The sequence below is a fragment of the Kryptolebias marmoratus genome, linkage group LG5, assembly GCF_001649575.2.
Source record: "Kryptolebias marmoratus isolate JLee-2015 linkage group LG5, ASM164957v2, whole genome shotgun sequence".
In the NCBI taxonomy this organism is placed as follows: Eukaryota; Metazoa; Chordata; class Actinopteri; order Cyprinodontiformes; family Rivulidae; genus Kryptolebias; species Kryptolebias marmoratus.
In genome coordinates this window covers 4237648-4253925 of record NC_051434.1, presented here as the reverse complement: position 1 = coordinate 4253925, position 16278 = coordinate 4237648, and the positions used below count along the sequence as shown (strand labels likewise).

The window sequence follows — 16278 nt, the reverse complement described above, 5'->3', positions numbered from 1 at the left end:
ACTCAGGTTTTTGAATCGACGCAGCTCCTGTCGGGTTTCTTCGGCTTATCAAGCTGTTTGGGTGTGTTTGAGTTGCAGGTCTAACATCGACCCACGGAGCAGGCGGTTCCTCATCTCAGCAAAACAACCGTAAACACTTCGGAGGTAGACATGCAGGTGGTTTCTGCTTTTTATTTTTCGGTGCAATAACCGCTAAGCTAACAGTAAACGATCCCCCCCCTGGCTGTCCAGTTTGTGCGTGCGTCGTTGCCATGGTGACGCTCCGAGGAAAGGGCAGAGGGGACGCGGTGCAGAGCAGCGGGCCGCCCCAGAGGCAACTCAGGTCGGCCGTGGGCTCCAAGACCCCGCCGAGACCCGCGCCAGAGACCCGGAGCAGGATCACGGCGAGCCGGCCACAGGGGCGAGGAGTTCCCAATGTGAGTCTGTCTCTAAAACGCCTCAGGCGTTCACAAACGGGGTTCACTGCGTCATTTGAACTTTAACCTTTAATCCATTCATCACGTTGTGTGGAGATCTGGTAAAAACATCTGTATTTGTTTCTTTATTTTTCCTAACATTGTTTTGTTTTATCCTACTGCCAGTTTCCACACTCATCTATAATCCTTTCAGTATCATCTGTTTGTTGTATATTTTGCCCTTTTTGTTTGTTTGTTTTGCTTAATTTATCTTCACTTTTGTCAGCTTTTTACCTACTTATTTGTTCACTTGACTCCCTAAAGAAATTGCATTATTTCAGCTGTGACGAAAACAGTAAACGCAAGCTGTCTTTGTTTATTTATGTTTTGTTTACCACTGTTTGTGCTGCGATTAATGAACAGGTGAAGTTCAGCTATTTAAGGCATTTTTGCCTTAATGCGTAGTTTTAAAATAAAATTTATCCAAAGTAGGTTCATGATAGCTGATGTGAAAAAGCACACAATCTTGTTAACAAATAAACCATACTGCTAATGCTGCTGATAATGTTCAGATATTTAACATGATTCAGATGGATTTTACATTAAAAAAAAGAAAAAAATGCAAAACATTAGAAAAAACATTTAAAGGAAATAAGGATGCACAGAAATTTCCTTTAAAATAACACACTGAAAGATTTATAAGTAATAAAGCTGACTTTTTCCTCTGTTGTTTGAAACTAAATGTTGAATCTGTTATTGTAAAGGCTTTTATTTTCTTTGTAATTCATTAAATACATGAATAATGTGTCTGTTTCATATAACTAAGTAAGATTTCTTTTTCAAAAAGGGAATATATTTAATATATGAGATATTAGTTAAAAGCAGGTCAGTAAAGATTCAAGATTGTGCCTCAGTGGTTCCCAAACTTTAAGTCTCTTAACCCAGCCCATAAAAAATGATTGAGACAAACTTGTCACTGCACCTTTATCTGGTTTAAATGTACAAAAACTGTTAATAACCCAAATAAACAGAAGAATAACTCTGCCTGAAACAGCTGATGTATCAGTTCACTTGTGTCCTGATAAATTTACATTCTTAGAAAATTTTCTGGAACTTCCTCTCAGAGTTCATTTTAATCGACAGCCTGTTGTCTGGGATGGATGATTTACGAATGACAGCTTGATGACACAGCACAGACATGAATGAATGAGTGAGTGATTGGACGAATGCAGGCTGCGCTGGTTGTGTAAACAATGACTGACAGTGTGAGCCCGGCTCTGACTTCTTGTTATTTCCAAAGCACTAACTCGTGAAATGCTCCTCAGGGCCTTCCTGCTGAAGAAGAAACATTTTATGTGTTTCTGCTTGACTCAGAAACACACAAGGATGACGACCCGAAAGTGTTTCTGCTTGATCCAGAAACACACAAAGATGAAGATCCAAAACCAGCGAGGAACGCCATGAGGTCAGGAACCAGTTCTGAAGTCTCTTTGTAATCTGCTGTCAGTGACCAGTGAGGATCTGAAATGTTTATTCAGATATTTGATAAGTCAGAGGATAAAATGAGTCTATTTAAAGCTGCTAGACTGGGTTTTGTTTGTTGTTATGAGAATTTGTGGAACTGAGAAAACTCCTCTTTGAAAAAAATATTCAACTTTCCACGTGTGTATTACTCACACAATATGATCCTTTTTCTAAATGTATTAGTAGAAAGACTTCTAAACCTGAAGCTAAACATGTAATAAAGTAAACTCATCTTAACAATACTCAAACTGTTAAAGCAAAGGTAAAACTGGCTTGTTTAATATATAAACCATATACAGCCAGCTAGTTACCTTAGTGATACATATTTTTGAACATTTTCCGAGGCTGAGACCAGGACCCATCAAAGGGGCTTCAAATGATTCTTGATTCATGTGAAAAATAACAGCAAAAATGTCTGGAAACCACTAGTTAAAATCTTTTACAATCCATTATAAGTTCACCAGCTACGATATATGTATGTAACCTTCACAGTATTTATGTATATGAACAAAAGTGAAACCTTTTAGACAAATATCCTGTAGAACAAGCAGGAATTGGTCCACCTGAACATTTATAGTATATCATGGATGATATGAAATACTCAAGTCTTCAGACTCGACTGAACAATATCAGAAAGATGTTTTTTTTAATTTTCTCATACTGAGGTTTGTTCTGTGTTAACAGGAAGTCCTCAGGGCATCAGAAGCTTTCAGGTAAAGACAGAAACACAGAAAATGTTTAAATCACGACGAGGCGTGAGCTTTTAGAGGAAACAGAAATGTTTCAGGTCTTTTTCCTGAGCTGTCTTGTGTTGAGCATGTTTTTTGCCAAAGTTTGGCAAAAAACAGAATTTGCAGCCGGACAAATGTTTAGGGACAGCCCTGATGTGTTTATTGTTGTAAAATGCTCCAGAAGTTTTCAGCTGCTGAAATTATATAGATCAGGACTGATGTAACACATGCTATTTGTTGTTTGGTGTGGACAAAACAAACAAAACAAAACAACAAAAAGAAGTTATTTTGTCCTTATCCTCTTTAGCCCAAAGGAAGAAGTGTCCTTGATTTCTTAAAATTAATTTGTAATTGGAATACTTTTCTTTTAACTTCATAAATTTGTGCCACAGAAAGAGACAATTTGTACATTGTGTTATCTTCTAATAGTTGTTTTTTTCTTTGAATGTATCTTAAACACATTTCAGCTCAAACGTAACATTAATGTAACTGACAGGCAAAGTAAGTAACCTCTTACAATAAAAGGTGTTTTTCTACAGAATCAGTCTGTTAGTATAGAGCTCAACACAGATGTTAGTATTGTGTTTTGTCAACATTGTATTGGTTGTCTGGGAGTTGTGTCACATGCACAGAGGTGCACATGTCGTCCCAGGTGGCAGGAGGAGCGGGCTGAGGAGGAGCTCCAGGCCGACCAAACTGACCAGCAGGTATCAGGCATCCAACGCGTTGGATGGCTTCAGCAGCAAGTAAGAGCGCTCCGTGACGCCAAAGAATACCGGAGCTGAAAGGATTTGTCACTTTGAGCTCAATGCGTTATTTCAGTCATTTACAGACAACAAAAATAAAAATAAACACATTATATAGAGAACTAATTTTATGCAGATAATTTACACAGGCTAAAAACGTTCGTGGAGGTTTTACAGTTCTTGTTGTTTGAATGGGTCTTAGTTTTATAGAACAGAGTATGATGATGAAGCTGTGATTAAATTCCAGCTCATATGATGCAACCGTCTTTTAAACTCCGAAACAAGAGTCAGAAAACCTCCTTTACACCATTTAGTTTTAAGCTCCGAGTCGTGACACTTCTGTTTGATTTTAGCACATAGATCTGCTTTTCTATCACCAACACCCTTCTCAGTTGTTCCTAATTCATGCTGGAAATGTTTTTCACCTGAATAACTGCGTTTAAATTGAACCCTTATTTCTGTGCAGCACTCCAAGTTCGATGCTGAAAAAGATGGACAACATGAAGAGAAAGAGACTCGTTAGTGACAACAAAGAAGGAGTGAGTAACACACAACATGCCGCCGTATAAACCATTATTTTGATTTATTAATAAAATATTATCAGCAAATTAAGGCCTAAGAGAGTATCAGTCAGTTTTTGTTTTTATGATAATATGTCCCGTACCACAACTTGTTTCAGAACGTGATGCTGGGATTACATTAATATAGATGTTTTTTTTAACGTTGTCATTGAATTTGATGTACGCTTGTTTGAATTTAATCAAACTTCTCCAAACCTCTGTGGAGCAGCTGGATTTGGAGAAAATCAGTGATCCGACTCAGACCAAGCCCTGTTTTGTGTACTTCCTCAAACAGCTGCCACTGAATGCAGCAGCTCCTGATGCTTCCACCGCCTGCTCACGCGTAATGTTTACATTCTCCTGAGTTCGGTTTAAAGCCCCTCTTCAGACTGGGCTCGCAGTGTGTCAGGGAGGACACCCCCCTCTCTTATCAGCTCGCTGTGAGGGTGGTGCAGTCTGCTCGCAGCTCATGGGGAGGGGGTGACATCTCTATCAGCTGTTAACAGCCCGAGGAGCTCCTGAACTTGTTTATGTTTCTGTCACATGAAGCGTAGAAGTCGACTCAGTTCAAATGTTTTAGCTGCGATGTGGGTTTTCTCTGCAGTGAATGTGAACTCATTTCAGTTATTATATCTGAGTTAACTGAGTGAAACTATCAGATTTAGAGGATGTTTCAGATTAATTGTTGTAATGTTGTAATTTTAAAAGCATGGAAGATCTGTGGCATGTAAACACTGACTGAAATGTTGAAAGACAACAAGGGGCAGAGATGAGTGTTAGCAGAAGCTGTGGCACATTAATCAAACTGTTTTAATAATGACGTTTTCCTGAAATGTTTCCTTACTGTGTTGTGTGACGAGAACTAACATCAAACCCTCCCGCTAAAGAACGGAAAAAAAGGAAATGACTGAATTTTAGCCAACAGATGACTGTAATAAATTTGCAATTACACAAATAATGATTGACTGATTAAATATGAAACTAATCTTTACTGCTTTACTACAGATTTGAAATAGCAAACTTTATTTGGTTTATTTGTTTGGTCACTAAAGAAGAACAAATATTTTTCTTGTGTTTAGTGAACCTCTTTTTAACAATGTTTTCTAAAAGCTGGTTTTATAATTTATCCATAAATAATTTATCTTTGCTGCTTGTCTTCTGTTAGCTAAGACCATGACCAAATGGACTGCCTGACTTTATTGATCTGAGCTTTAAAAATGTAAATCATTTAAAGGTTTATTAAACTGTTCTTTGGTCTGATAATTTTTCCAGAAGATCTACTCGAAAGCCCAGAAGAGAAGAACACCAGTTCCTCCGCAGAGAGACCTCAGTGACAGCGAGGATGGAAACGGTTTGTACAAACGGGAAGCAGAGGAGGAGTAAAGAAACAGGATAACATATTTATTTAATGTTTTTGGGGTTTTTTTTCCAGGTAGGGCCGTTGATGAGGACAGTGGGAACGGAACAGCTGCAGATGAAGACAGCAACTCCAGCGTGAACCAGAACCTTGATGCCAAACTGAGCCGAGCCTCGTCGCTCTACCAGGGACCCAGCAGCGGTCAGAGCCGTCCTGCCTTGTCTCACACAGAGCTGATGTTGGAGGACTGTCTTTTACAAACTTTACACTTCAAAATCAGATCATTTTTACAGATCATTAGTATGACAGCATTCTCATGATGAACCAGTGGTCAAGATTGGTCCAGAGAATTCCACCAGCCGGCGCTGATGTTTTTGTTTTCTCTGATATTTTTCAGAGTTTCAGAAAGGAACCCTCCGGATCAGCGCCTCAGGACCAAACACGACCCGCAGAGGAGCCTTCAGGTCAGACTGTGGACATAACTTAAACATTTCTGTCTTCTTCAGAAAAGAAACAGAACAACAAACACATTTCATTGTCTGCTTGGCCAGCATTACGTTAGACTGGGTTAGAGTATTAGATCAGTTTAAAATAAGTCCAGGGTCCTCAAACAGGAAGCAGGTCTCTCAGGTAGGGTGTCATCCACGTGTTGATGACTAATTTTATTCTGTGCTGTTAAAATATTTCTGTAAATTTCACAGAAAAGTGTCACTGAAGCAAATAATTGTTTACCATTACAGTAAACCATGTTTTTGTATTTGATGAATTAACTTTAGGATAACTAAACAACCTGAGTATTAGTTGGTCTTAGTTGTTAGATTTGTCTTAATCATTAATATTGTTAAAACTTTGTCATTCATTGATTCATTTCTCCAGATCCACTCGGTCCAATCACTCTGATGACGACAGCACTGATGATGAGGATGAAAAAGCTTCTAGCAAGTCTGTAAAAACAATAAATCTCTTCATGAAGAGGTTTTGCATAAACTCTGCTTTGACTGGAATGATAAACAATTTGCTCTTGTTTTGGATTTTAATTGGTAAAACTTTACTTGTAATTTTCTAAAAGAAGAAAACTCAGTGTTGGAGTTGGGTTTCATGCTTACATAATGTCTGCGGCATTATTGTTTTTAAATGTTTATGTTTTTGAGGATCTGTAAACTTCTTGTCACTGGTAATCATGTAGTTTTACCTCTGCCCTTCCAGCTGCCGCCCACTCGGCCTGCGTACAGAACTTTTTAGTTCTCGCAGAGACAAGATGAGCAGAGGAGCAGGTCTGGCAGACATTGATCCCATGGCCATCGATCAGTCAGTGAGTTACGAAGAAGTCAGTGATTAAAAGTGATCAGATTCTGATTCTTACGCCCTCATTTCTTTCCTTCCCTCTCCAGGTGGGGTTCGACAGCATCGGAGGTCTGTCAGGTCACATTTCAGCTCTGAAAGAAATGGTCGTCTTCCCGCTCCTCTACCCAGAAGTGTTTGACAACTTCAAGATTCAGCCTCCCAGGTGACTTACACACAGGGTGAAGTGATTTTAAGAAAAGGGCAAAATATCACCAGCCTGAATGTGAAAAACACATCTAAATGTTTCCAACCAGTGGATCTGATTTTTACTAGCTAATGCAATTTTACTATGCTTTAAAAAAGTTTTACTTACAACTTACTTATACAGACAGCCAAACATTTAACTTCCATGTAATAAAGTATGACGCGTGTCTGCCTCTCTCCAGAGGTTGCCTGTTTTATGGCCCTCCTGGCACCGGGAAAACGCTGGTTGCCCGGGCATTGGCCAATGAGTGCAGCCATGGCAACAGGAAGGTGTCCTTCTTTATGAGGAAAGGAGCCGACTGCCTCAGCAAGTGGGTGGGGGAGTCAGAGAGGCAGCTGCGGCTGCTGTTTGAACAGGTAACTTTACCTTTCATCAATACTTTCATCTGATGTTACTGTGCTGCCCCCTGCTGGATAACTGCAGATTGAAGAAAGCTTGTTATTACATTAATACTTTTAACACTTTGAACAATTTTCAGAAGAAATCACTGTTTATAAATGTCAGATTAAAAAGCCATTAAGCATCCTGTTCTTCAAATATCCATATATATTTACTTTTTTATATATTACTTCAACTGAATCAGAATTATTATTATAAGACTATTATTAACTCTGTAATTGTAATATAAAATATATAGCTGAGCAGAGAAAAACTTTGTTTTTATGTTACCTGTGGCTCCTGAAACATATTTAAGCATGCAGTTTCTATCAGAAAACTATAGAAGAAATAAGAAAGTTATAAATGGTACTTGACTATCTTCTGTTTGCTCCTCTGTCTGTTCATCAGGCTTTTCAGAAGCGTCCTTCTATCATCTTCTTTGATGAGATTGATGGTTTGGCTCCTGTTCGATCCAGCAGACAAGATCAGATTCACAGGTCTTTGCAGTATTTGCCATATTTAACCAACCTTCGTTATTTTAAAGCCCAAATCAAACAAAGAAATGTTTGCAGTTCAATCGTGTCGACTCTTCTGGCACTGATGGATGGACTGGACAGCCGAGGGGAAGTGGTGGTGATCGGAGCGACAAACCGGTTGGACTCCATCGACCCGGCACTGCGGCGTCCTGGGCGCTTTGACCGAGAGTTCCTGTTCAGCCTTCCTGACAGAGAAGTGATGTTTATTTTACTTGACATCTGTTGCTCATATATTATTTACTTGTGGAGAATTTATTAGTTTTTGTTTGCAACAACATATTAATTAAATGAAATGAAATGATCTATCTTTGATACTTTTTCTGTTTCAGTCTCGTAAAGAGATCCTAAAGATTCACACCCGGCAGTGGAAACCTCCTCCATCTGAGGAGTTTCTGGATGAATTAGCTGAAAAATGTGTTGGTGAGAGACGCCACAATATATTTCCTTTAGCATTTGCTACATGACATTTTATCTTTGTTGAGCTTCCTGAACCTCCACCTGTCTCAGGTTACTGTGGCGCTGACATCAAAGCGGTGTGCACTGAGGCGGCACTGTGTGCGCTGCGTCGCCGGTACCCACAGATCTACGGAACCTCCCAGAAGCTTCTGCTGGACGTTTCCTCCATCTCTGTCAGCAGCTGCGACTTTGTTACAGCCATCAGGAAGATGAAACCTGCGTCGCAGCGCTCCACCGCCTGTCCAGCCAAACCTCTGTCCCCTGTTGTCCAACCCCTGCTGGGCGCCGCCCTCCGCCACATCCTGGAAGTCCTGCAGAGGCTGTTTCCACACGCCGAGCAGGGGATGAAGAGGAAGAGAGAGCCGGGTGAGTCAGAGCTGAGGGCTGGAGGCTCGACTGCTGGGTTAACAGCTATCCATCTTATTTACAAACATCACGTCTGTTGTCTGCATGTAAGATCTGACTTCTGGTATCCTTGACGACGGTCTGATGAGTGGAGAAGAAGACGATGCCACAACCTGCAGCATCTCTGCACCCTCCACCTCCCAGAACAAAAACTTTCTGTACTTTGCCAGGTGAATCTCTTCAACTCGTAATTAAAACCAATATTTTTCTTTAAATCTATTTAGAGGAATCTAAAGACATCTAGAGGGTAATATTATTTTAACCACCTATTTTAATCTTTATAAACTCTGACATAAGTTCAGCGTAACAGAAAGTGTCAGGGCTGTAAAATACCTTTTATTCTTCCTTGTTCACACACATCCACTGTTCTGTTTGCTCCTGCAGAAGTGCAGTCAAACACCCAACGTCTCACCGCCCCCGGATGCTCCTGGCAGGTCGCCCTGAATCCGGTCAGACCTCCCACCTGGCCCCCGCCGTTCTGCACGCTCTGGAGCGTTTCACAGTTCACAGCCTGGACTCCGCCGTGCTGTTTGGAGTCAGCTGCACCTCCCCAGAAGAAGCCTGTGCACAGGTGACTCCTTAGAAAAACACAACTTATATACCAACAAATTCTCTGAATCTAATTGAATTTAATTTTATAAAAAAAAATTATATATATAATAATATAACCAAAAGCATGTTGAACCTGATGAAATGTAAAAAGACAGCGATGCTTCTCAGACCCTTAAAGGCCACAAAAACATGTTTTACTGCTCTGTGTGTTTAGTTTGAACCCCCATACATTTGTATTTTTGGTAATAGAATTGTAAAATCATGTTCTTTTGATCTAAGTCTTGCAGAAGGACTTTAAATCACTGTTGAAAATTTTAAAATGCTCTTGAAGATTGCATTGTCAAATTTGCATTTAAACAGCCGCGTTGTGCAACAGAAAACTGAAATTTATTTTTTACAGTGATCTCATGTTTTATTTTAGGCTACATGTTTGACAATTAAAGTTAAGTTTAGTGTAAAACTTGCACAGATGGAAAGCTTGGCTTGTGTTTTCCTTTGGATTAAACTAAACTGACCTTTACTGACATCAAGTGGTGACAACATGATACTGCAGCAGGAATAACTTTAAATGACAGAAAATCAATAAGATATTTCATAAAATCAGTACAACATGGTTCTCTCCCCTGGTCAGGTGTTCTGCGAGGCCAAGCGGACAGCTCCCAGCATCCTCTACATCCCTCACATCCAGCAGTGGTGGGAGACGGCGGGGCCGGCACTCAGGGCCTCTTTTCTCAGCTTGCTGGAAAGCATCCCCTCATTTTCTCCTATCCTTCTCCTCGCCACCTGTAGCATCCCCCATCAGCAACTGGACCCAGAGGTGAGGCCTGAACTTTGACTTCAAAGTAACCTTTATAATCTTACATGATTGCTTTAGGTTTGTGCAGTTTTTCTCCTCTTTTGAATCCCTTTGTGGTCAAAAACAGAACCAGATATCCCACAAACAAAAAGAAGAAACTTGTAACAATTTGAAATTTCTCTTGCTTTATTCTCAGATTCAGTTTCTGTTTCGGGAGGAGTATGGGGAGGTGTACACAATGAGTGTTCCCACCAGGAAGGAGAGAACAGATTTCTTCCATGATCTCATTGTGAACCAGGCAGCCGAGCCTCCACCCTCCAACAATAAAACATGTACGTGAACCGGGTCGCTCAGACGCTCAGATGTGCTCATAGGTTGAAATAACTGAGCGTAAAATAAAGAATTTAAGAAAAATAAATAGACGGAATCGTTTATTAACTTCTTCTCTTGTCAGTAGCTCAGACCATGGAGATCCTCCCTGTGGCTCCTCTTCCTCCCCCTCGCCAGATGTCCGAGCAGGAGCGCCTCCGTCTGGAGGAGCAGGAGGAGGACGTGCTGAGGGAGCTCCGTCTCTTCCTCCGTAACGTCACGGAGCGCCTGATGCTGGACCGCCGCTTCAAGGCCTTCACCAAACCAGTTGACATCGAGGAAGTAAAGACATTTTGCTGAATTCTGTGATTTTGTGACAAAAAACAACAACATTTAACCACGGTTCCTGTGAAATTTGTGTCTTCAGTAAAGAATCTCTAAAACGCCACAGTACACCTTCTGTCCTCCAGGTCCCAGACTACCTGTTGGTGATCAAGAAGCCCATGGATCTTTCCACGCTGCTGAGCAACATCGATGAGCAGAAATACATCACCGTCAGTGAATTCATGTCAGACGCAGACCTCATCTGGCAAAATGCTCTTGAATACAACCCTGACAGCGACCCACTGGGTGAGACACTAATACACAGTCATTGCTTTTTACTTAAGAATTTAAAAATAATTTAGTTCCTTTTTTTATCACAGACTTGCTGTCCATTTGAAACAGATAATTCCAAGTTGGCAGATGAATGATTTTTACAGAAATGTATAAAAAGTATTAGGAAAGTTAAAGAATAGGTTTAAAGATTTTGCTTAAAGAAGCATTCGTGGAGTATTTCTTAAATATAGTGAAAATGCAAATTCAAGGTTTTAATTCTGTGGAAACCATATTGTGTTTCAGATCGCCACATCCGCCATCGCGCCTGCGCCCTGAAGGACACGATTCGAGCCATCATCAGAGACGAACTGGACGAAGACTTTGCAAGAGTCTGCGAAGAAATCAGAGAGTCTCGAATCCAAAGAGGTGAAAATAATTAAAGCTTCACTTTTTTTTCTGACACATATTTGTTTTTATAAAAACACAAAATTAGCAGCAGATAATTTTTCACAGTTAGAGATCTGTTGTTGTAAAAAAGTTTGATTAAATTCATTGTTAAAAACTGCCCAAATTCTTCACATATAGATGGTCGTGTTTGAATTTTATGAGCTGCTGCTTAAAGTGTTTAATGAAAACCTCTGAATTATTTTAGTGGCAGCGTTATCATCCAGGACTGGAAGGAACCAACTGACCAACGGTGTCTACAGATCAGTGTTCTCCAGAAACAGCCACGGCCCACGAGGTAAGCTTATCTAAAAACTCCTGTTTGCATATATATATATATATATATATATATATATATATATATATTAATGTCATGAAGGAAACACAACTTTATTAGTGAAGACTTTAGTAAAACAACAGGGAGGATTTCTTTTATCTCGACAGTAATATAAAGATGCTTACATGGGGAGTGTAGAAATATAGGCAAGGTGAAAAAGTAGGTTATTTGTTATATTATTACAGACTTGTCTGATCTAATAAAATGTATTTAACATTGTTGTTTTTAAAAGCACATCTACTCATGTTTACATTGATATTTGTCTATTTTTTGACCAGATAATTAGAATTTTCTTTCACTGTCTTGCTGAAATAAACAGACAGAAGGGAAAGTGGAAGTTCAGGTAATGCTGCAAGGAAAGGAAGCTGCAGAGTTTTTATTTGAACATAAAAACCCTTTGAGTCGCAGCAGATGAAAGGAAGGGACAGCGTCTGCAGTGCTAACAGCGAGGACAAAAGTTAACAAGCGGGAGTCTGCCAGTGGAATATAAAAGTCAGAGGCAGATGTGAAGATCAAGTGGAGAGTAATGGAGGTTCAGCTGGACTCGGCCCTGTTTCTGCTCTGTTTAATGACTAGTCCTGTTCTCTTTCTCAAACCCAACCCCTCTCTAACCTCTCCTTCCAGCACGTAAGAAAAAGCGTTACAAAAAGGCTCGAAAATCCAAGTGGAGCAACGGAGTCATTAGGAAACCCAAGAAAAAGAAGCCCCCGGCCTCAGCCTCGAATACCTCCTCCTCCTCCTCGTCCAGCAAAGCCAATTCTGACTCGAGCACCGAGGAAGTCAGAGGTGTCAAAACCAGAGTGGTGAATGGTTCAGCTGGTCTGAGCTCATCCAGCATGTCAGAGAGCAGCGATGAGGAGCAGAGTCAGCGTACCGTAAACGCTGTCACCAGAACCCACAACGTCCTCGTGAACGGATTCAATCACCCCAAACTGCCCCGGCTGCCCCGAAGAACCCCCAAACGTAGGCTGAACCTCAGGCCTCGAACACGGTCCTCAGAGACTGCCCCGGCCCCACTGAGGACGTTAAAGAGGGCTTATTTAAACAAATTAGGTCTGTATGACTAACAGAGATTTGGAACAAGACCCGGACCTCTAACTGAGGCAGTGTGAGCTCCTTGCCCTACTAACTGCTTTTCACTGGACCGCGACTGAGCTTCAAAGCCCTGCAAATGAGAAGTGTGTTAAAAAAAAAAAGAGGTAGTGAAAGTGCTGCTGCCGCTGCTTTGCTGCTGCTGAGCAAGATTTAACAAGCACATTTCTTTCACTCAGAAGCAGAATTCTGGGCATGGCGCCAAGCTGACACAAAGCTGAGCCGAGAACAGAGGAGCTCTGATATCCCATCACAGAAATATGTACTTCAGATACTTCAAGAGGGTTTTTTTTCTTTTCGTTACTCAGCGGGAAATTATTTTAGGAGCATGTTTAGACGAAGCCTATTCCAGTTTATTTGATGTTTAGGAGCTTCTTTGCGTCTTTGATATAAAAAGACGCAGCAGTCCTTGTTCAACACACAGACGCTGTTTTGGGCTGGTAAAGTAAGGATTTCTGTAGTGGGAACTTTAATTTAACTATCACAAAGAAAGGGGTGTCTGCAGATCTTGAGGAGTGTTCTCTAGAATAAAAAGTAGAAAATAAATAAAAGGTAGCTTTGATAAATAAAGATTTCTGTGGAATATCCTGAAACAAACTGCAGTAAAAAGTTGGACTCCTACAGTAGGTTTACAGAAGCAGAAAGTTCTGTACTTTTTGTGTAATTACTTTAATTAACGCTTTTAACTTGATGAATCGTTTTATTTGTTACATTATTCAGTGTCCTTGTATTACTCACACATTTTCATTCACTTTCTTAATTAAACCGCAGAGATTAGAGTCCTGTTTACTGCCTGAACCTGACCTCCACGCTGGTTTTAATCTAAAAGTAAAAATCTGTCTGTGGAGGGAGTTAAAAAAATGAATCACAAAAGTTAAAAAAAGTTTGCATCATAATCCGAATTTGAAAAATCAGTTCATGCATTTGTTCCAAGTAGAACTGACTATTACAAGCCTTTCAAAATAAAGTGTAGACAGACTACAGCTGAGTCAAAATGCTGCTGCACTTTTTATTTTTTTGGCTTTTATTAAAAAGCACGTTGGGCTGCTTTATGCATGCCATGTGGTGTATAAATACAATTTGACTCGCCTCTCGCCTCTCCCTCCTCTCTACGTCTCTCTCAGAGACACGCAGGAAGCAGGACAGAGAGAACAAGGCTGCCCTGGAACAAATGCAGATGTTCAGCAGGGATAAAGCTGCGGGGGCTCCTGAAGAGAAAACACCTCCACTGGTAGCTGACCATAACAAACTAAAGGTAAGTCACTTACTTTATATGATTGTTTTTTTCCCCAACAGCTGTGTGTGAAATGGTCTCATTATGTGTTTGTTTTTGACTTAGTTAACCAGGTTAAAGTAATCCTAACCAGTCAAATAAAAGCAGCTGGACTTTTTTAGTTATCTTGTTTCTTGAAAAAAAAAAAAAAATCTGCTGATTTTACAAATTTGTGAGGACATGCAGGCTTTAAAAATATGTTACCTCAATAACTCTGAAGGTGTAAAAGCCCCAAAAAAACACCTTAAAGCCTGAACCTCCCCACCAACAAGAACTGAGAAGCTAAACATTTTCAGAAAGAACTAAGAGAAGAGACCCGTTTATATTCCATTTAAGCACTTAGTATTTTATATAAGGAATGACCTCAACGTAGGAGCATGAAGCTTGTCAGGTCACGTCAAAACATGTTGAAATGTTTCAACATGTATCGTCCCTCATATTAACCCCACCCTCTGTTCTCTGATTGGCTCAGATTAAGAGCAGCCTTCAGATGATCTTGTTACTTATTTATGATTTCCTTCAAAAATTAATTGCATGTGTCAAAAATATCATATAGTTTTGGTATTCATTATTTTATTCCAACAGTTTAAATAAATATTTTGTTAATCTGAAACCCTGTTTTTTGAGTGAGTGTCACACCAGCATTAGTCCACCTCTAATTTAGCCCTTAATTAAAAGAAAACAAATAGAAGAAGTTGATTGGTTGAATTTCTGTGAAATTGTGCACTAAATTTCCACTGATAGAGAACAAACACTGCTGCTTTTCTGTTGTTCTGACGGTTGTGTTTCATATTTCATAAATTCCAGACGGCGAGGATGTTGCATGTTTTAAACACGTAGATCAGAAAACTGAAAAAGTCAGAGCTCTGAAACAGGAGACTGAAGGTGCACGGAGTGGTAAACTTTATTCTTTGTGTTTTTCAGGAACTGCTGAACAGAGCTGTGGCTAAAACCGAAGGAGCTGAGGTGGAGCCACTGGAGAAACTTTATGCTCTTGTGGCTCAGAGCATCTACAGACACAGAAACAACTACAATAAGACAGAACTCATTAAGGTACGGGAAACACACAGACTGATGGCAGCTGACCGCTCCATTTCACTGAGTTTACAAGTTCATAAAAACAGCCTCATGTTATTTGATTTCAGTCTTTGTCTGAATACAACAAATTTAAGTTGCCGGCTCTGGTAAAGTTCACAAACTCCTTGAGCCACACCTTTGCAGGTGAAAACAAATCAGTCTAACTTAGTTACTAAAAAAGGATCTTTTCACCTATCATGTTTCTTAATAAATATGCAAACCTGCTGACACCAAGTGTGTTTGAGAAATATCTCCTGTATATAAAAAGTTACAAGAACATAAATACAAATTGCAGATAATAAATCAAATCCTTCGGTGTTAAGTTTGTACATGAACAGAGGGATGAATTTGCATATTGCAAAGAAGAAAATCAGCTCGTTTTGACAAAAAGTTCACTGTCTGGTTTATAAACTTATTTCTTTTTGTCTGTTTGTGTTTTCTAGGAAATGAAGTCAGCGATTGACAGCTTCTCCTGAGCAGCCTCAATAAAACCTGAGTGAATCTGAAGATCTTTCCTTTGTTCATTCATACACAATAACAAAAATACCTCAATATTTAAATCATTTTATCAGTTCTATTTATATTTGTTTCCTTTACATTTTACAAAATATAATGTGTATAATTTTGCAGTGAGAATTAATTATTGTTATGGCATGTGCTATAATAAAGATGTCATTAGGTGTTGGGTTTTGTGTGCAGTAGCAAACTAACACATTTATTAGTATTAATGGTCTGTTTTTAAAGTTTGTTTTGCTCATAACTTGTGAAAAAAAAAAAAACAACTGCAATTTAACCTCCAGCTACTCATGACCAAAAATGTGTTGGTATTAGATTACAGCTCTTCGTGCACTAAAGAAAACTTTAAAATGTTTTTAAACTCTCATGTCTTTCGTTCCCTGATATTAAAGCTTAATATAATTTGTTGAAATAAATCATTTTAAAGATGTTATATGCATACAAGTGGTTGATTCTGTTTGTGTTTTTCTGATAATAATTTCTATTTTAAATTAGGTTTTTGTTAGATTTTCAGAAACTCTTTGACCTATATTAAAAATCTAGCTTACATGGTGTATTTTTTTCTACTGACACTGACGCCACTCAAGTTGGTGCGCAGCGTTTTGTTTGACGTAAAGACGTACATGAACCGTCTACGCTGACGCTGGA

The 16278-nt window shown here is 39.5% G+C and overlaps 1 protein-coding gene across 4 annotated transcripts; it reads left to right on the top strand.

The window, feature by feature from the left end:
* Positions 1 to 15949, top strand: LOC108246349 (ATPase family AAA domain-containing protein 2). Of its 4 annotated transcripts, none has more exons than XM_037975899.1 (29): positions 1 to 144; positions 232 to 416; positions 1721 to 1860; positions 2604 to 2632; positions 3303 to 3396; positions 3863 to 3935; positions 5229 to 5307; positions 5389 to 5514; positions 5711 to 5777; positions 6190 to 6255; positions 6520 to 6625; positions 6705 to 6820; positions 7044 to 7218; positions 7649 to 7737; positions 7813 to 7972; positions 8106 to 8196; positions 8284 to 8598; positions 8690 to 8807; positions 9022 to 9208; positions 9821 to 10006; positions 10182 to 10317; positions 10443 to 10636; positions 10765 to 10924; positions 11195 to 11317; positions 11544 to 11633; positions 12297 to 12725; positions 13889 to 14019; positions 14962 to 15090; positions 15558 to 15949. In XM_037975899.1, exons 2-29 carry the CDS (start codon positions 252 to 254, stop codon positions 15588 to 15590), a joined length of 3807 nt encoding a protein of 1268 aa, XP_037831827.1. In that variant the 5' UTR covers positions 1 to 144; positions 232 to 251; the 3' UTR covers positions 15591 to 15949. The 4 variants fall into 4 exon arrangements, with proteins under 4 accessions (XP_037831827.1, XP_017289336.1, XP_037831828.1 ...); XM_017433847.3 differs by having other exon boundaries at positions 6190 to 6288; XM_037975900.1 differs by lacking the exon at positions 12297 to 12725 and having other exon boundaries at positions 6190 to 6288.
* Positions 15950 to 16278: the final 329 nt, after the last annotated feature.